This window comes from Cetorhinus maximus, chromosome 15 (assembly GCF_964194155.1).
Source record: "Cetorhinus maximus chromosome 15, sCetMax3.hap1.1, whole genome shotgun sequence".
NCBI classification, from domain to species: Eukaryota; Metazoa; Chordata; class Chondrichthyes; order Lamniformes; family Cetorhinidae; genus Cetorhinus; species Cetorhinus maximus.
Window position 1 is genome coordinate 90,560,988 of NC_135893.1, and position 18,044 is coordinate 90,579,031.

General features: G+C 37.9%; 1 protein-coding gene across 9 annotated transcripts in view; it reads left to right on the top strand.

The window, feature by feature from the left end:
* Positions 1 to 18,044, top strand: part of prpsap2 (phosphoribosyl pyrophosphate synthetase-associated protein 2) — a 46,742-nt gene that overhangs the window by 15,204 nt on the left and 13,494 nt on the right. For 5 of the 9 annotated variants that reach the window (XM_078558958.1, XM_078558953.1, XM_078558952.1 and 2 more), the window contains 8 exons: positions 3,979 to 4,045; positions 5,120 to 5,292; positions 7,715 to 7,830; positions 8,919 to 8,974; positions 9,395 to 9,543; positions 9,936 to 10,006; positions 13,782 to 13,928; positions 14,186 to 14,954. In XM_078558958.1, the coding sequence (XP_078415084.1) occupies positions 5,139 to 5,292; positions 7,715 to 7,830; positions 8,919 to 8,974; positions 9,395 to 9,543; positions 9,936 to 10,006; positions 13,782 to 13,928; positions 14,186 to 14,344 (852 nt within the window). In that variant the 5' untranslated portion in view covers positions 3,979 to 4,045; positions 5,120 to 5,138 and the 3' untranslated portion in view covers positions 14,345 to 14,954. Of the gene's footprint in view, positions 1 to 3,978; positions 4,046 to 5,119; positions 5,293 to 7,714; positions 7,831 to 8,918; positions 8,975 to 9,394; positions 9,544 to 9,935; positions 10,007 to 13,781; positions 13,929 to 14,185; positions 14,955 to 18,044 lie in introns of those variants that run through there. The other 4 variants (XM_078558957.1, XM_078558954.1, XM_078558956.1 and 1 more) reach the window with 1 other exon arrangement.

Below are 18,044 nucleotides of genomic sequence, written 5' to 3' on the forward strand. Positions count from 1 at the left end.
CCTCAATCATGTACCCCCTCAATCTCCTCTGCTCCAGGGAAAATAACCCCAGTCTATCCAATCTCTCTTCATAACTAAAACTCTCCAGCCCAGGCAACATCCTGGTAAATCTCCTCTGCACTCTCTCTGGTGCAATCACATCCTTCCTATAATGCAGATTCCAGAACGGTACGCAATACTCTTACTGTGGCCTAACCAGCATTTTATACAGTTCCAGCATAACCTCCCTGCTCTTATATTCTATGCCTCGGCTAATAGAGGCAAGTATCCCATATGCCTTCTTAACCACCTTATCAACCTGTCCCGCTACCTTAAGGGACCAGTGGACATGCACACCAAGGTCCCTCTGATCCTCGGTACTTCCCAGGGTCCTACCATTCATCGTGTATTCCCGTGCCTTGTTTGTCCTGCCCAAGTGCATCACCTCACACTTATCCGGATTAAATTCCATTTGCCACTGATCAGCCCATCTGACCAACCCGTCTATATCCTCCTGTAATCTAAGGCTACCTCACTATTTATCACCCCACCAATTTTCGTGTCATCTGCGAACTTACTGATCAAACCTCCTACATTCAAGTCTAAATCGTTTATATATACCACAAACAGCAAGGGACCCAACACCGATCTCTGTGGAACCCCAATGGACACAGGCATCCAGTCGCAAAAACACCCCTTGACCATCACCCCCCGCTTCCTGCTTTGGGAAGCATAAATTAGTTCCCGTTTATTCTATTTACAGATTCTCAGAATCGTGGTAAACTTTGAAGACAGACTCTTGAATCTTGCTCACGTGCTTTGTTGAAGTTTAAACTATGTATTAGCAGCCCATTGGCCAGGCTCAGTGAGTGCTAAGAGCAGAAATCCAAGTTAATTTGTTTCAGCAACAGATATTAGCAAGGTATGAAAAATGCAATTAAAGCACTGGAGTTCATTTCTAGAGGAATAGAATTAAAAATTGTTAAATTTATATAGAACCTTGTTTAGACCACACTCAGCATGGTTCAGCTCTCCGTATTACAAAAAGGATATAGAATCACTGGAGACCTTGCAAATCTTTTTGCACTGATGACACCTGAAGAACCAAGGGGTTCTAACTATAAGTAAGACTGAGGAGTCTGGGTCCTTTCTACTCTGGAGAAGAGCAGACTGAGAGATGACTGACTAGATACCTTTAAGATTGCTCTGGGGCAGTAACTGGTGTATATACCTCTTTGTGTCGATGCAAACTGAAATATTTACATTGCAATGTATAAACATAAAGCAGATATGTTTAATCTTGAATGATATATGTAGACCAATATATGTAGACCAAAATGTGAAGTAGAAGCTAGTTAATGCATTTGGAATAGACTGAATTGTAGTTGCTCTGCACAGGTTTATTGGGAACACAAGTGTATGAGCTTCACTTGCCAAATACTTAACGTTACATTTTGTTTTCATAGGTGTCTAGGGTGAAGCACTCTCAGGTTTCAAAAGTACAAATCATTTGGTGACTATTATCGCAGGACTGAATTTGAGCTTTTAAAAACAGTTGCTGGTTCAAATATAAGTTGTGCAATTTTTTTTACGATTAGTTTCTGAGATCAGTTTCATGGTACTGCAACAAGGAAAATACTATCACTTTAATGTTTGGGGTTGGGGGTGAAATTTGAGACGGTGAAAGAATTGTAGACATGATTTAAGTCAGGATGAACTGTTTTTTTCAAATGTGCTAAAGTTCTCAGTTACAAAGGTTTATGGTTCCTTTAGAAAAGAAAAAAGCAGCAAAGCTACTGGATTAGTGATTGAACAAGTAAAATTCAGTTACTCAATAGCGTTTTGGCATTCTTAATTTGCTGAGGAGTAGCATTCTGATAATTACTGTGAAAGCACAAACCTTGCTTGTCACTTATTTACTAACCTATGCTTCTAATCAATGATAATGCTTCAGAGTATTTTGAAGGTAAATATTTCTATGAGAAAGTCATGCTTGTACAACTGCTGTAAAAAAAAAAATCACTTGGCTCTGATCCATTATGTTTAAGTTGGAAAAAAAATTGTTCATTGTTACTTGATTTGATTTTTTAGGCTTTGTGCTGTTGTGAATTGGGCTAAATGGTAGAGACTGCGATGTGGCAGTCAGAAGTACTTTGTGCATTAAGAAAAAGTATGTAATAAATCGACTATTGCCAGCAAGAATATGTTGTGCTAATGAGCTTGGTAACATGGGTGGATTTGGTTGCACAACACCATGGCCTGATCACTGCAAGGTACAATGGTTGAACAAAGCAAAACTCCTTTTGGTGATGTGAAATGCTATATTCACAAAACACAGTGCAAGAAAAGTATCACTTCCAGATCAAGCAAATCTTAGTCAATTGCAGAATAAAGTACCTCTTTGCCATTAGCAGTTCTGTCACAGAAGTGCTTGTCCTGTTCCAGAATAATGATTTTTTTCCCCTTCCTCGGTCCAGTTGTAATGAATGAGCTGTAGTGCATTTTTGTGCTATGGACCATTGAGCAGTAGTACCTAGTGGGATGCAACTTTACGTTCACTTCACATTAGAAGCCTGAGAAGCAGAGATAACATATATTTATCCCTAAGGCCTATATTGAACCTGATCGCAGAAATGAAAATTCAATTTGATTTTGTAACTAAGCCTCTCTTCCTCATCTCCCCTTCCTCAGAAAGTCTCTTAATGAAATGGCCATTTTATTTTTTTGCTTGGTGAGATACCTTTGTAAGAGTGGCTTGTATGTAAGTGACCTACCTACCTTGAAAATTAAAAATACAAGCATCAACCTAAGGATTTTCTACAACTTGCATTTGCCAACAGCTCCATCTCCTAAAGTATTAAAATATTTTATGGCAGAGGAGTTAAAAATAATTTCCTGAAAGTATTTGAATCATTTTTGACCTCATCTGTTCTAAACTTAATTTTCTTGTGACAATATTGGCCCAAATTTTGGCCTAGATGACTCCAGACCCACAGCAGTGTGATTGACTCTTAACTGCCCTTTGAAATGGCCTAACAAGCCACTCAGCTATACTTGAGAACCATCACCACCAGGACGGGCGATAAATGCTAGCCTTGCCATTGACACCCATATCCTGTGAATGAATAAAAAAATTGCGGAATTAGTACACCATAAAAGCCCAGTTAAGCTTCATTCAACAAAATGTAACTTTTTCAAGGGTTTTTGCAGTCAGACTAACGAGGTAAGAGTGGAAGCTCGTCAATTCAATTGATTGCTGTCTGGAGGTGCCTTAACATCACTCTGGAAAAAGTGTCAGCTGTGGCTCAGTTCATAGCACCTTCGCCTTTGAATCAGAGGGTTGTGGGTTCATGTCCCACTCCCGGAAACCAAGAACTGTGATTGTACTCGAAAAGAGTTGCAATCTGTGACTGTTGATAACTCGAAAGAGTATCACTCTGGAAAATAACAAAATTACTGACAGCAACTTCTAAATCTCCACATTATCCTGTGCATGGGCGGACTCCAGAATTTGCTGTCGTTTTCGGTGGTGTAATGTTGGCAAACACTTTCATTGTCAATACCACTGCAAAATCTGGGCCATTGCAAAGGAACAAAAATTCCAGTGTAAGTAGAATGAAAAGGTTGCATCACTTTGACACTGGCAAATGACTTGTCTCCTTTTATTTTGTGCAATAACAGATCTTGCAAACATCTGCAGTGGTTGTGGTCTCATCCTTCTGCCTTTGTTTGATGGAGATCAAACCACGGAATAGTTTACCAACATAGGGTTTCCCTGTCCTTTCTCCATTTGCTTCTAATGGGCAATACTTCATTGCTTTTTATTAAATTTGATTTAAGATTTTATCCCTAAATTGTGGAGAAAACCTTTCCTCTTTTTGATGTTGAGTTAGCTGTTTAGATCAAGCTGCAGAAAATAGGGATTAACAATGCGGTATTAGTTTGAACTCCATTTTAATGGTACTTAACTTTTTGGTGGTTTTCTGTTCTTTCTGATAGAAACAAGAGTGCAGATTCAGGAGTCTGTCAGAGGAAAGAACGTGTTTATTATTCAGACCGTTTCAAAGTGAGTACTGTGGTGAAATGTAACTTAAGCTGCTGTGCTTTTCATTGATCAAACAGGGGACATTAACTTGTACAATTTTTGTATTTGGGTTTTGAGTGAGGCATAATTTGAAAGTGAAGCTTTAACTCTTATCTGTGCTATCTTTGATTTCAAGTTAAAGCTGTACAACTGTGATTGACGGAGGAACACCCCTACTCCCCCTGTTTCCTTAATTTCTAGAAGAATGAATACTAAAGTAACTTTTTCTTTTTCAGGTAGTGCACATACATTTTAAAGGTTAGAGCTCTTTTTAGCTGCATCAGAATACCAAATTTAAAATAGAAACACAGGGCAAAATCAGTATATAAAGTATTTATCTTGGTTTCAGTGGCTATTTCATCTGTTAATGGATTATTGCCATAAGTATTTGTCATGCTAGTATGTCTTTCCTGACTCTATTCAGGAAGCCAGTCTCAACCCCAGTTCCGGTGTAAGTTGAAACCCGTGATCATTTCTAAGAAGTATTACTTTGTTTCACCAGGCTTTTTTAAGTGCAAGCGATAGTGCCTCTTGTTCAACCTGCCTCACTGTGCAAAACAACTAGTAATGTCTGTGTACATGTGGTGCCTAATGCTGGATTGCCAATAAGTTGGTTTTTTTTAACCGAAACTAAGTTGAGCAGGCTTAAGTTAGGGCTGTCTGCTTTTTTTTTAGTTTTCAGCTTCAGTGACCACTAGAAGTTATTGCTATTGTGAATGGCCTAGTAGCTACCACACTGAATTTTCAGGACTCGACCAGATCAGAATTTGAAGCCTAGTCTTAAGTTATTTGTGTGGTGGAGTTTCTTGGGTTGGGAGGAGAGGCAGGCATAACTTTTAACTTATTCTTCCTTTGCACTCCTTGAGTTGATCAATGAGCGGTGGTGGTAACCTGCAGATAGACCTTCTGTTGCTCTTGATTGAGGATGGCTCTATTTTTTAAGAAAGAAAATGGGAGGAGAGTAGGGGAATTAAAACAAATTAAAAGAAATGCCATTGTCTGATATGAGTAAAGAAATATTTTAAAAATCATAACTTGCCTTTTCTTGTACAATAGGGATGTCAATACCACCATTATGGAACTTCTTATTATGATCTATGCCTCTAAGACCTCATGTGCCAAGAATATCATCGGTGTAATCCCTTACTTCCCATACAGCAAGCAATGTAAGATGAGGAAACGAGGCTCCATTGTGTCCAAGCTTCTGGCATCCATGATGTGCAAAGCTGGTGAGTTGTGCTCAAGTTATTTGTTCTGCATCTCAGTTCATGGAAGCTGTACACTGTGTTTTAGAGAAGATTTTAAGAAAGAACTTTAACTTGTGTAGCATTTTTCTCACCCTTGAGACATCCCAAAGTAAGTTTAGAGCCGATGAATTACTTCTGAAGTGTGTTCGCTGTTTGGGAGACAAATGTAGCAGCAAGTCTCTTAACAGCAAGGTACCACAAACAGTACTGAGATGACTGACTAGTTAATGTGTTTTTAGTGATCAAGTGATAAATGTTGGCCATGGGAGCTCTTGCATTCACTTGAGAGGGCTGATCGTCTTAATTTTGAATTCCTATCTGAAAGATGACACTTCCATCAATGCAGTAATCTCTGTGCTACACTGATGTGTCAACCTAGGTTATGTGCTGAAATCCTAGAGTGGGGATTGAATGTCCAGTCTTCTGGTTTGGTGAGAGAGCTACCACTGAGTCAAGGCTGATGCTATTTAGGTATGTTACGGGGAGTCAGTAAAATAAATATCCTGGCTTATTCATGGCTAGGGCATTGAGACTGTCTCTATGTTCTAAATTTTACAATCAGGTTTTTCTTTGCGAGTCACAAAGCTTTTGGGCAAGTAGTCAACTTTATCCATGCCACCCCGCAAGCTCCGGGGTGGATGTTTGAGAATGGAAGAGATGTTCTTGTTCAGATCTGAAGCTTATGTGGGGAATTCTAATACCACCTCCGTCCAACTGAGTGAGCTATTAGCTGGGGAATAATGATGGTTACAAGTCATTGAAATATATGTTTATATATGCCATCTTTCCTAATGCATCAAAGCTTTCTGTTTTAGTTAATTTGCAAATAAAAGGTGGGGGAGGGAGGGGTTGACATTTTTGAACCTTGCCCTAATTCAAATTTTAAAGCATTGCAAGGGAGTTTCATACTGATTGATTAGAATTTGGTGACACAAACCTTTAAAAAAAATTATTGCTGGAAAAAGTGTGATAGTTTGATTAGACTAGGTGACTGGTGGAGAAAATGTTGGTGCAGATTTAATGGGCTGAATGGCTTTTTCTGTACGAGGTGAATAAGAATCTGCTGTTTCAAATCTCTACTTGTTTATCCACCTGCCTAAATATTGGATGTGTTGAGACGCTACTTAGTGAGTACTGTCAGCAGTCTATTTAGTTGCTGATACATCTATATCCAAAACAGAAGACCTGGAAGTTTAAGATGATGTAATGTAGTTGCCATGGAAGCCCAAAAACGCTTTTAAGATGACAATGGCACCTAATTGCTTCCAATTAGAAAAGCAAAATAGTGCAGATACTGGAAATCTGAAATAAAACAAAATGCTAGAAATACTCAGATCAGGCAGCATCTGTGGCGGGAAACAGAGTTAATATTTCTGGCTGCTAACTGTTCATCAGAACCCTGATTAATCCTGTTTAGCATCTCTTTCTGAAATAATGCTGAGTGCAGTGGAAATCTGTGTAGTCACATTGCAATAGGCATAAAATTGGCTGTAGTTAGTTTTTCAATATCTTACTTCTCACTAAGTTTCACAACCATGATCTATTTCAAAAATAAATTTGAACAGCTTGTGGTTTGTTGCGTCTTAGCAATTTTGAAAGGTTTAGTCATTGTTAAAATTTCAGACATACGCTGAGGTACTTTGGGGAATGTTTTAAGAGTTAATACTTAATTGACTGATCTAATATTTCATACAAATCTCAAGCGTTGGTGAAAGGTTCTGAGAAAATGTGGACTCTTTGCAGTTCTGCGATTATATGCCAATAAGGTTAAGTGCAATTTAGTTTACTGATGTAGGTTACTGCATCATAGTGTATTGTGAATCTATTGAATTCAACAAATGGTTAAAGTGGAAGCTTATTCCACATGAGCCCTCATCACCTTGTTGAATCACTATAGCTTCCGTATACAAACTGGCCACATTGATCTTCAAATCATTATATTATCTTGAGCATTTTTGGCACCATTGTGCTTTTAAGTTTGCTGAGAATAAATGGAACACAAATATGCATCATATGTTTTTTCGAGGTTTTTTTTCTCCCAGATTTATCTTGTTCCCAGTGTTTCTCACTAGGGGTATTTTGAACATGTAGACTGAGGTGAGGGGGGTTGCATTTCAGAAACTAAAATTTTTTGAAAGTGTAACAGTGTCCAGTCATTTCCCATTCCTGGTGAAGGAGGCTGTCTCATTTGAGGCATGAGGTGAATGAACCTTATTCAGGAAACAAGACCTTAATTAAAGCATGCAGTTTTAAGGCACATGAAAAATACTTGGGGTTACTATCCTGCCTTAGTAAGTTAGTTTGCTTATGTGATTTGATTGCTGCTGCTGCTGCTAGGACACCAAGTGCATAAGAACTTGAGTTGCTGTTGCAGATTTTGTATTTATTTCCACACTCTCCTCAGGCTTGACTCACTTGATTACAATGGATTTGCATCAGAAAGAAATCCAAGGATTTTTCAATATTCCAGTTGATAACCTGCGAGCGTCCCCATTCCTGTTACAGTACATTCAAGAAGAGGTGAGGTTAATGGAGTTATTGAATGACAATGCATTGTTTTCAGAGATGAGAAATGAGCACAGTTGGCTGTCACCAAATAAATATTAAACTACAGTTACTTGCCTCAGTATTTGAGTTGCTGAAATAAAGATGCGGAGGCTTCCCTATCTTGTTTTAAGAATTTACGTACTGCTCAGTGCTATACTTTGAAAGAACTTAAACTCACCAGTGGTTCATACTGATTTGGATATTGAGAGCTACTTTGAATAGCATTAGTATGATATTAACATAGTTTAACATAGGAACTGTGCTGTTTTTAAAATTAGCCTTTAAGTGTAGTGTAGCAACATGGATGGCAGTGCTTACTTGATTACAAAATGTATTATTGTGTAGCATTGCTCAGAACCTTTTGCTACTTGCCAACCCAGTTCCAAGACCCACCAGTATTGGTCTCTAAGCAGTGATAGAAGAAAATGGTGGGTGTTATACTGTATATACAAATATCTATACAAGAGTTTATTTTAAACTATCTATTTAACCCAGACTGTTGTTTAGGTATTAGCAACTAAGGTAGTAGAAATGGGGATGAGAGAGAAGAACTGCTTGAGAAAGTGATGTAACTAGAAAAATGGCATGTTGCTATTCTGTATAATGTAGTTTATGAAAACATCTCTTTCATGAAAAGCACATTACAGGGTTGTTGGATTCTAATACAAATTTTTAAATCTGTTGTGTTAAGCAAAAATAAAGCTAATTATTATTTCTACCATAGCTTAACAGTACAAGCAGCACTGACCAGATATGCGTAACGCAATACAAATGCAAGGATCGGGTGTGCTTTTGATACGATATTAACAGATGTGTTGGTTTCATTTTTTTTTAATTACACTTCCAAAGAAATGAAACCCAGTAACTAAATCCCAACATTTACAGCATGTACCTCTCTGTAATAGATCTATGCTGGTTTTAAAATATTAAACAATGGTTATAATGTGATATGAGTTGAGTATCAAATAATGCTGATGGTATGTATCACTGTATGTAAGGGTTTGTTGAGGAATGCATACTTGACTCTCTCTCTCTCTCTCTCTCCCTTTCTCATTGTGCAGATCCCAGATTACAGAAATGCGGTGATTGTTGCAAAGTCCCCAGCATCTGCCAAAAGGTGTGTGCCAGGATCGGGATTTTTTAAAATCCATTTGTAGGATGTGAGCATTGATAACCAGGCCTGCATTTATTGCCTATCTCTAATTGTCCTTGATAAGGTTGTGGTGAGCCACCACCTTGAATCGCTGCAGTTGTTGTGGTGTAGGTACACCTATGGTGCTGTTAGGGAGGGTGTTCCAGGATTTTGACCCAGAGACAGTGACGGTGATATGTTACAAGGTCACAGTAATTGAGTTTCCACTGAAATCCTAGCAAATGCGACAATGTTTTCCTTGTTCCTTCAATGTTTCTAACTCACATTAATTTTAAATTGGATATATTGCATTCAAAGCAGACACTGCTCTACAGTGTAATGTTACAAGCAAGAGATTTTTTGTTGCAGGTCTGTTTCTTAGAGGCTTTTTCTGTTCTGTTTCAGAGCACAGTCTTTTGCTGAGCGGTTACGTTTAGGAATTGCAGTGATTCATGGTGAAGTGCAAGATGCAGAGTCAGATTTAGTAGATGGCCGACATTCGCCACCTACAGTGAAAAATGCAGCAGCCATACACCCCAGTCTGGAAATCCCTAGTAGGTCTACAGTGACACGTGCCTTGCTATTTTTGTTAAGCAAATTGAGTGCTGAAATAAAGCTCCATTATTCTATTTTAAAAAGTAGTTTAGGAATATTATTTGAGGCCAGGTTCTTGATATCTGAAAATTTTGAATGCGGATACCACCAGGCCATATTGGTAACTGTACAACGGTGTTGATTGGATGTGAAGAATTAAAGGCTTTGGTGCTTTTACTTACTAATTATACTTCATAAATCATATTTTTAGTTGCCAAGTTTGTGGCTGCAGAAGCTACTCCGTAATTGACAGTGAGTGTTTGTTTGATATGACTGGATTGCATAGGTCTATTGAAATAAGCTTATGCAGTGCAACAGGTGTAATTATTTTGACTTCATTTTTCCTCATCAGTGGCCATTCCAAAGGAAAAACCTCCAATCACAGTCGTTGGAGATGTAGGAGGAAGAATAGCTATTATTGTGGTGAGTTGGCTCTCGAAAGTCTTTATAAAACATGAAAACTGTGCATAATTAGGAATGCTTTACTTTGAAGGTACTAGGAAGGAAATGTATTTTCTGCTTTTCAAGAAGTACATTGAGTTTTGCTGAAAATATAAGATAGTAAAACAAATTAACTTTTTTAAAAGCAGTTTTTACATAGGATATACAGCACAGCAACAGGCCATTTGGCTCAACCAGTCCATGCCAGTGTTTATGCTCCACTTGAGCCGCCTCCCATCTTCCTTATCTAAATTGGTCATTGTAAATCTCTATTCCCTTTTTCATAGCCTTGTCTAGCTTCCCCTTAAATGCATCTAAACTATTCACTATGCTGTACTTAAATTGCTAGAAGGCATTTGACAAAATGCCACATCATTTTGACAAGATGCCACATCAAAGGTTATCATGCAAAATAAGAGCTCATGGTGTAGGGGGTAATGTATTATCATGGATAAAGAATTGGTGTTATGACCACAGCCAGTGTTAATTGCTGCGCACCAAATCCCAGAGGTAAACTTGGCTTAAGGTCCATACCCTTTTTTTTTTCGTATTCTGAAAAGGAGAAAATGGCGTACCAGTCTCAGCAGTAAGAGGTCCAGTAACACTTTTGGGATTTTAAAAATTAAGTGAAAGTTTTATTAACAAGAATAAAAGAAAACTTAAGCACACAAGATTACAGTTGCATAATTAAGGTTAGTCTTACAAACATTCCTGCAGAAAAACTCTCTGCTTGGTCAGACGCACAAGTGAACACCTTCCAGGCAACCTGGAACCCTTATAGATATTTAACTATACAAAATCCAGTAATATTACCCAAGGCAAACTGCTGTAACTTCAATGAAGGCAAACCACATGACCTGTAACTTGCTTCTACTCTGCTGTGGAAAACCAAACTTCAGAATAAAACTGCCTTTTGCAGCCCAGGACTTTTCTGGCTTGACTGGATGGTTGATTCAAACTGCATTCCTTCCCAGCTCCAGCTGCTCAAACAGCTATATCACAACAGCTCAACAGAAACTCTAAAATATCTTTTTTCCCCTTTCATCTCGGATTCCATTGTTTTCACATCTTTGAAACTCAAATCCTTCCAAATATAAAATCTTTCCTGTCACCATCTTGTCTTTGCTTTTAGGTCAATATAATATCCCCCCTTCTATTTACCTATGTAACTCCTGCAAGCTGCAAACATGTTTCTTGATACCTCTGACTCCCTTTGGTATTCAAACAAACTCTCAACTTATCTAAAAATGCAAATGTTAGATCTAACCCATTTACTTGCACCTTAACCTAACGCCTCTATCCCTTTCATGTTTTAAACCCTCTGAATAACATGTCTCCTATTAATCTCTGCCCAGATTAATTAAATCCTACATATGCGCGCGCGTGCACACACACACACACACCCTTTTCCACAGAATGACATATTTTCCAAAAATATTTCTAAAAAATCGATTTCTCTCATTGATTAGCTATAGTTAAAAAGGGTGTAGGCATGAATGGGTTATTTTACAGTTGGCAAGATGTGAGGAGTGGAGTGCCACAGGGCTCAGTGCTGGGGCCTCAACTATTTATAATTTATATCAATGATTTGGATGAAGGGACCGAATGTATGGTTGCTAAATTTGCTGCTGATACAAAGATAAGAAAGTAAGACGTGAAGAGAACATAAGGAATCTGCAAAGGGACATAGGTTATGTGAGTGGGAAAAAATTTGGCAGATGGTGGGAAAATGTGAAATTGCCCGCTTTGGCAGGAAGAATAGAAAAGCAGCATATTATTTCAATGGAGAGAGATTACAGAACTCTGAGGTACAGTGGGATCTGGGTGTCCTGGTACATCACAAAAAGTTAGTATGCAGATACAGCATGTAATTAGAAGGGCATATGAATGTTATAGTTTGTTACAAGGGGATTACACTTAGATTAGGAGAGATAAACACGAGAGGACATGGCTTTAGGGTGAAAGGGGAAAGGTTTAGGGGGAACATTAGGGGGAACTTCTTCACTCAGAGGAATTCTGAGGAAGAATTTTATAGTTGTAAAAGAGGCTAGCCATTCAGTCACATTTTATTGCATTTCATGAGAAACATGCACTTCATTAATTTGATTTCAAGCTAGAAGTTTGGTGGTGAAGCCTCTAATTCATCATGCTTCTTTGTAAATAAACAGACTTCACTATGAACTGGCACTGAGCCAATGAGGTCCATGTGTTCATTATTCTAAGTTGGCAAGAAAACGAAGTTGTTCTGCATTGCCAAACCAATAAAATTATAATTGGATTTTCATCCTATTAAGTTAATTATCAGTATCTTTCTCCTTTAAAGTTGTTTGACTTCACTGAGAGCAGAGGGGAATAGCATGTTCAGTTTTCACTGATAGAGCGAAGGGGAATAGAATGTTCAGTGTTTTTTTTAATGCTGACCATTCTTGAAATCATCTAAATTTTCTGCAAATTAAATGGCCTTTTTTGTGTTATGGAACGATCAGTGCTGCTTGTAATCACTCATAAATAATTTAGTGAGGGGAGGAGAAGTATGAAAGAGAAGAATAGCCTGGGGAGTTTTAAACAAAAACTAATTGGAATCTTGTGATTGAATTGCAATCCAAAGATTGTCTACTATCAAATTAATTTAATGCCTGAAAATTGGCAGACTGTCTATTTAGCTTGTAAATTAACTTTGAACTCACTATTCAATACTCATTTCAACAGAGATCATATGAATCTTTAACCAATAAATCCTGTAAAATGAAGTTCCTACTGTGCTGCAGCAGTTTACAATAACCTTAATCTCAAGCATCTATATCTACTGCTTCAGAGCTACATTTTGCAATTTCCTGTATCGGTCATTTTTAGCATTGGTGCCAAATGACCAGCTGCTTTGTGCCCTGGTGTTTCCTGCAAAATACTTGTGTTAATGTTGTTCCAAACTACTTTCACTTCTTTTGTCAGTTATTTTCAAATTGTTCTGTGTCAGGATCTGGACACCCCCTGTGCTAATGTTTGAAATACCTTAAAGAAGACATGTTATGCAAACAATAGCACTGTTTTGGTGTATAGAAAAAGAATAGTCTATAGATACAGAAATCTAGTGGTCTTGTGGATCCCACTTTGAATATACTGGTCTTGAATCATCAGTTTGTGATTAATTTAAATCTCATCTTAAACCAGGAGTTGAAAGAACAGTGTGTTGTATCATCCTTCCTCTAAGAAGCTCTGTAAGAAGAGACTCATGTACTTCATTTTAACTTGATTTGGGGGAAAAAACACTGTACCACAAGCCTACATATAACATCATTTTGCTGTCTGTCATACCCAGCTAATGATGGAGAATGACTTTCTGGAAAGTTGGAGACTGTTGCCTGGGTGTCCACAATGTAATGGATCTAGCTTGATCCCTTTTAGGATGATTGTCATCTATTGCCACATTGCAAACCTTTGGTTAAGATAGCTTCTATTACGACAGAAGTGAAAAGGCTTGTATTGACAAATGTGGTATTGGATTAGTCTATTATTGTACACTAAACTGCATTTGCTTTTGGGTATACTGCTGTAATGCAGCTCAGGAAATATAAACATAAACCTGGAATGAGATGGTTTACAGATACTTGTTGAATTTCTGGCCACCAATGGGATGTCATTTTGTGCTCCATAAACAAAGCTGCTTTGTTCCCATTGCTTCTGCGGTTCAAGAATTAGGCATTTATTTTCTTGAAGTAGGATTACTGATGGATCATTTTTTAATTTGAATTTTTGACAGGATGACATAATTGATGACGTTGATAGCTTTTTAGCAGCTGCAGATACGTTGAAGGAGAGGGGAGCTTACAAAATCTATGTAATGGCAACCCATGGTCTTTTGTCGTCTGATGCGCCCAGGTTGATAGAAGAATCAGCAATTGATGAGGTAACTGAAGTCTGCTGATTGGTAGTTCACGATATTGAGTTAAGTATTTATAGATTGTTTTCTGTATTACTTGTAAGGAAGTTATAATTCAACCTGTATTGTAAAATGCAAAGCGCCTCAAGTTCCATTTGTTACAGAAAAATAGCAATTCCTAATTGTAATTAGCTGTTCAACAGTGCAGACTTGTTAAATTATTGGCAGAGTTCTTGCATTGAGTTGGCATTTTCCCGTTGATCATATACGTTGCTCTTCTGCAGGTGGTAGTAACCAATACAATCCCGCATGAAATCCAGAAACTCCAGTGCCACAAAATAAAGACCGTTGACATCAGCATGATCTTGTCTGAGGCCATTCGAAGAATCCACAATGGTGAATCAATGTCATATCTATTCCGAAATATTGGTATGGATGATTGAAATGGTGTTCCCTAAGGCCAACTCGAAGTGTACCTTTACTTAACATGGCAAGGAAGTGTCGTGATTCACTGGTGCAAAACCTTAAGTTTCTATAAAAAGAGGCCAACTTTGTAAAGTGAATTTTTAGGAAACAATGCTGAATATGAAGACTTACCTATATGATACTTCAGATTTCCTTGCTGTTTTGTAAGCTCAGAAGTATGACCAAAATCCCTCTGTTTTAATTGCTTTTGTATTTAGGAGTATTGTACTGTGTTTTGCATATCGTAACTACATTTTTGCTCTCGAAGATAATCTGCTCCAGGCTGAGATGGCAGCACAATAAAGAGTAATAAACATAAACACGTGAAATAGCCAACCTGGATTGTGCTAATTTCCTACATTTATAACTTGACTACACTTCAAAAGTTCTTTATTGATGTAAAGTGCTTTAGGATGTCCTGCAGTCATGAAAGGCGTTATATAAATGCAAATACTTTTTAATATGTATAAACTGGAACTTTTTTTAAAGTAAATGTATCAATATTACGCATGGTGAATTAGTTGAAGAACTAAATGGAATCGCTTGGTATTTCCTTTTTCTGCGTAAGGAATAAAATTTCAATTTCAATGGGTCTACTCGACCCTTTTTTTTAAAAAAAAGGCCTTTAACGTTTTTTGGGAAAAAAATCTTGTAACAAAACGTCTCCCCATTCACCCGCAGATTATCCTGATGAAATTCATGTTTTGTGCTGCTTTTTCTGAAGGAATGCGGTTCTACAACTAACATGGTCCTCAAGTAGTTGTTGTGTGCCTAAAGTGGCATCTGTTTTATCTGGCCCTGGGGGACACAACAGAGTCAGATGCTCTGCTATGTAGGAACTGTAGATGCACATAGACGTATACTGGATAGCAGCTAAAAGTGGGAAAGCTTGTTATACTTCCTACCTTCACTCTGTAGCCCAAGGACACTGGGAACAATTGTGATGCTGTACTGTGTACAGGGTCAGGAAACTTTGCGGAAACCATGGATAAATCAGCAAGCTTATTGATCTTTATTGTTAAATTCCACTGTACATGATGTATTAACCCACTAAGCCATGTTGGGAGTTTTTAAACATTTTTTCCAAAATATTTTTGTTTCCTAGCTTATAGTCTGGATCATTCATATGAAAAGAAGCCACACTTCCTGTAAAATCTGTAGCACCATTAAAAATAATAGCTATTTAATTTGTGCTGGAGTATTCAGAAAGTATTAACTTTGTGGGTTTGAGATGGAAAAAATGTCAGTAGTTTTGTGCTCAAACAAGTCTAGACACCAGTTCATAAATCAACACAACATCAGTGCATTTAGTCTAATATGTGCTTGGTTACTTTTGACTTTAGATTGCTGTTTGCCCTTTGTGCTCCCTCATATTAGTGCGATAGCTTCGGATTGTCCTCCTTTTTATAAACGTCAGATTGCCATATAATTTACACTCATTCATCATGTACTGAGGGTCCTCCCCTGTAAGAATATAAATAACATTTTGTGAACTGCCTGCTCTTGACCTGTTAAGATTCACAAAATAAGAGAATCAATTAGCTTAATACTATTTTATATTTGTGCTGGTCTGCTTCAGTGAATGTGTAACTTAGTCAAGAAGCACTTGATCCACCGGTCATAATAAATTACAGCACAGCCCATCAGTCAGCATCTGAAGAAAAGATTATCACTCATGTTGGCATGGTGGTAACCAATTAATAGATTTCCAGCTTTTTGAAGATTAAACATTCTGAAGGGAATTTTTGGGTGACGCTGTGATTGATGCTGTAATTGTTGTAATCTTATTCCATGGTTTGCAAAGACTGCAAGACCACATGGAAGGGACTGACTGATTTACAGGTGTAAACATACAGATATAAACATAAGCAACACAGAGCGCGGTGCCATCTTTTTTGAGATGTAACAGATAATTTAAACTGTAGGATGAAAATTTTATATATTAAAATTGTAGGGCCGTACAGCTTAAGTGAAGCTGTAACTAAGCAGGAGTAGATATTGGTGTTTTTCTGCGATGTGATTGCTTGTTGACATTATATTTGTAACACATAATGTAGACTCTAGTATTGAGTTTACTTAAACAGCCAATTCCAGCCGAAAAATAAATCCTGACCTCAACCTCAGGACTTCCCAGTATTACATAAGGATTCCACACACACACACACACACACACCCCCCCCCCCCCAATTTCTACATCAACCATTCTGGAAAGAGATTCCTAAATATGTGGATTATAGTCAGCTTTCACCTGTTATCCAGAGCACAATGGAGAGCTGTGTTTGATTGGCCAAATGCACCTCAGCAAACAGAAGCAGGATGCTTTATTTTCTGGATCCTTTGCTAGTTTCCAATTGAGCTAAAATGAGAGTATGCTGCCCTGGGCTTCTGGTAACATGTAGATAGATCAGGAGCCTGCTACTTGTGTCACTCGCTACTTGGTTGATCAGAAGCTGGCTTGCCTTTTAAAGCCCTTTGAACACCTGTCTCTATCTGTCCCATTTTAATGTGTGTGTCTCCTCCCTGCCTCATTCTACTTAAAGCTGAGGGAGTTCTGGGATGGTATGTCCTTCTACAAATACATAATTTGTCTCCCCAGCAACTTGTAAGTCATAGACTTTGTATTTCTTCTGTATATAGATGGTTTGGTAGCCATTGGCACTTCTGTTAATAATAAAGAATCTCCTGTGACCTTGCTCGCCTTTATTCGGAGCGACAGGTATGTCTTTTACCTGTGTTTGTTGTAACAGGCTGACATTGCAGTACCATCTTTTGAGCAAGTAAGACTAACAGGCATTCTTGCCTCATTATTCTTAAGGTAACAGCACCATCCTCTGGAGGATTTAAAACTAGTAGTTGTTGCTATTACATAATGGGAAAGGCAGTGTTTGTGTTACCAATGCAGGGTGATATATTTTAGAAACCTTTCAGACTGGAAGTGTGCCACTTCTTTATAGGCACAAAACAAATCAAAAAAACAAAACAGAAAAGGCAACCATCTTTGTAGATATTTCTGACTGAGGGAAGCTAGGGCTTTACAACCAGCTGTATCCATAGCAAAAAACATTCTGGGGTCATCCTCTAATTGGCTTCAGGATATCTTATCAGAGGAAGTGGCATCTAATTGACCTCAGGATCTGTTTAGAAAAATTAGACTTTTTTGTCCTTGAAGAGAAACCAATTCCACTAGATAGTTGATGATAAATTATGTATTGTGGTATACCACTAATGTCCTTTAACATAGCGAATCCTCCAACTCGCCACAAGCAACACCACAGGAGCTCCTTTATTATATCAATAAATGCAGAAAGCTTATCTAGCTGTTAATTGACCTTTCCACCTGATTTAAGCAGCTCATGCTATTGATGATTTGAGTTTTGGGTTGAATATTAAAACTGGGAATGCTGGCATGTATTTGGGCACCTTGCTGTGTTTATTGTCATCTGCTCTTGGGTTTGCTTTTCACCAGATTGAAAGAGATTCATGTCTGGCTTCTGTGTTTTAGAAAATGACTCAGAAAATTGTGCGCGCACTAACCTGTATGTTCATACACTTTTTCTTTGAAGTTTGTAAGTGACTACCTCTTGGCAGACTTTCATTTTTAAAATAGGCGTGCTAGGAACTTTCCATAGCTCATACAATTCTCAATAGCTTTGGTGAAAGGGACTAACGTTGAACCCA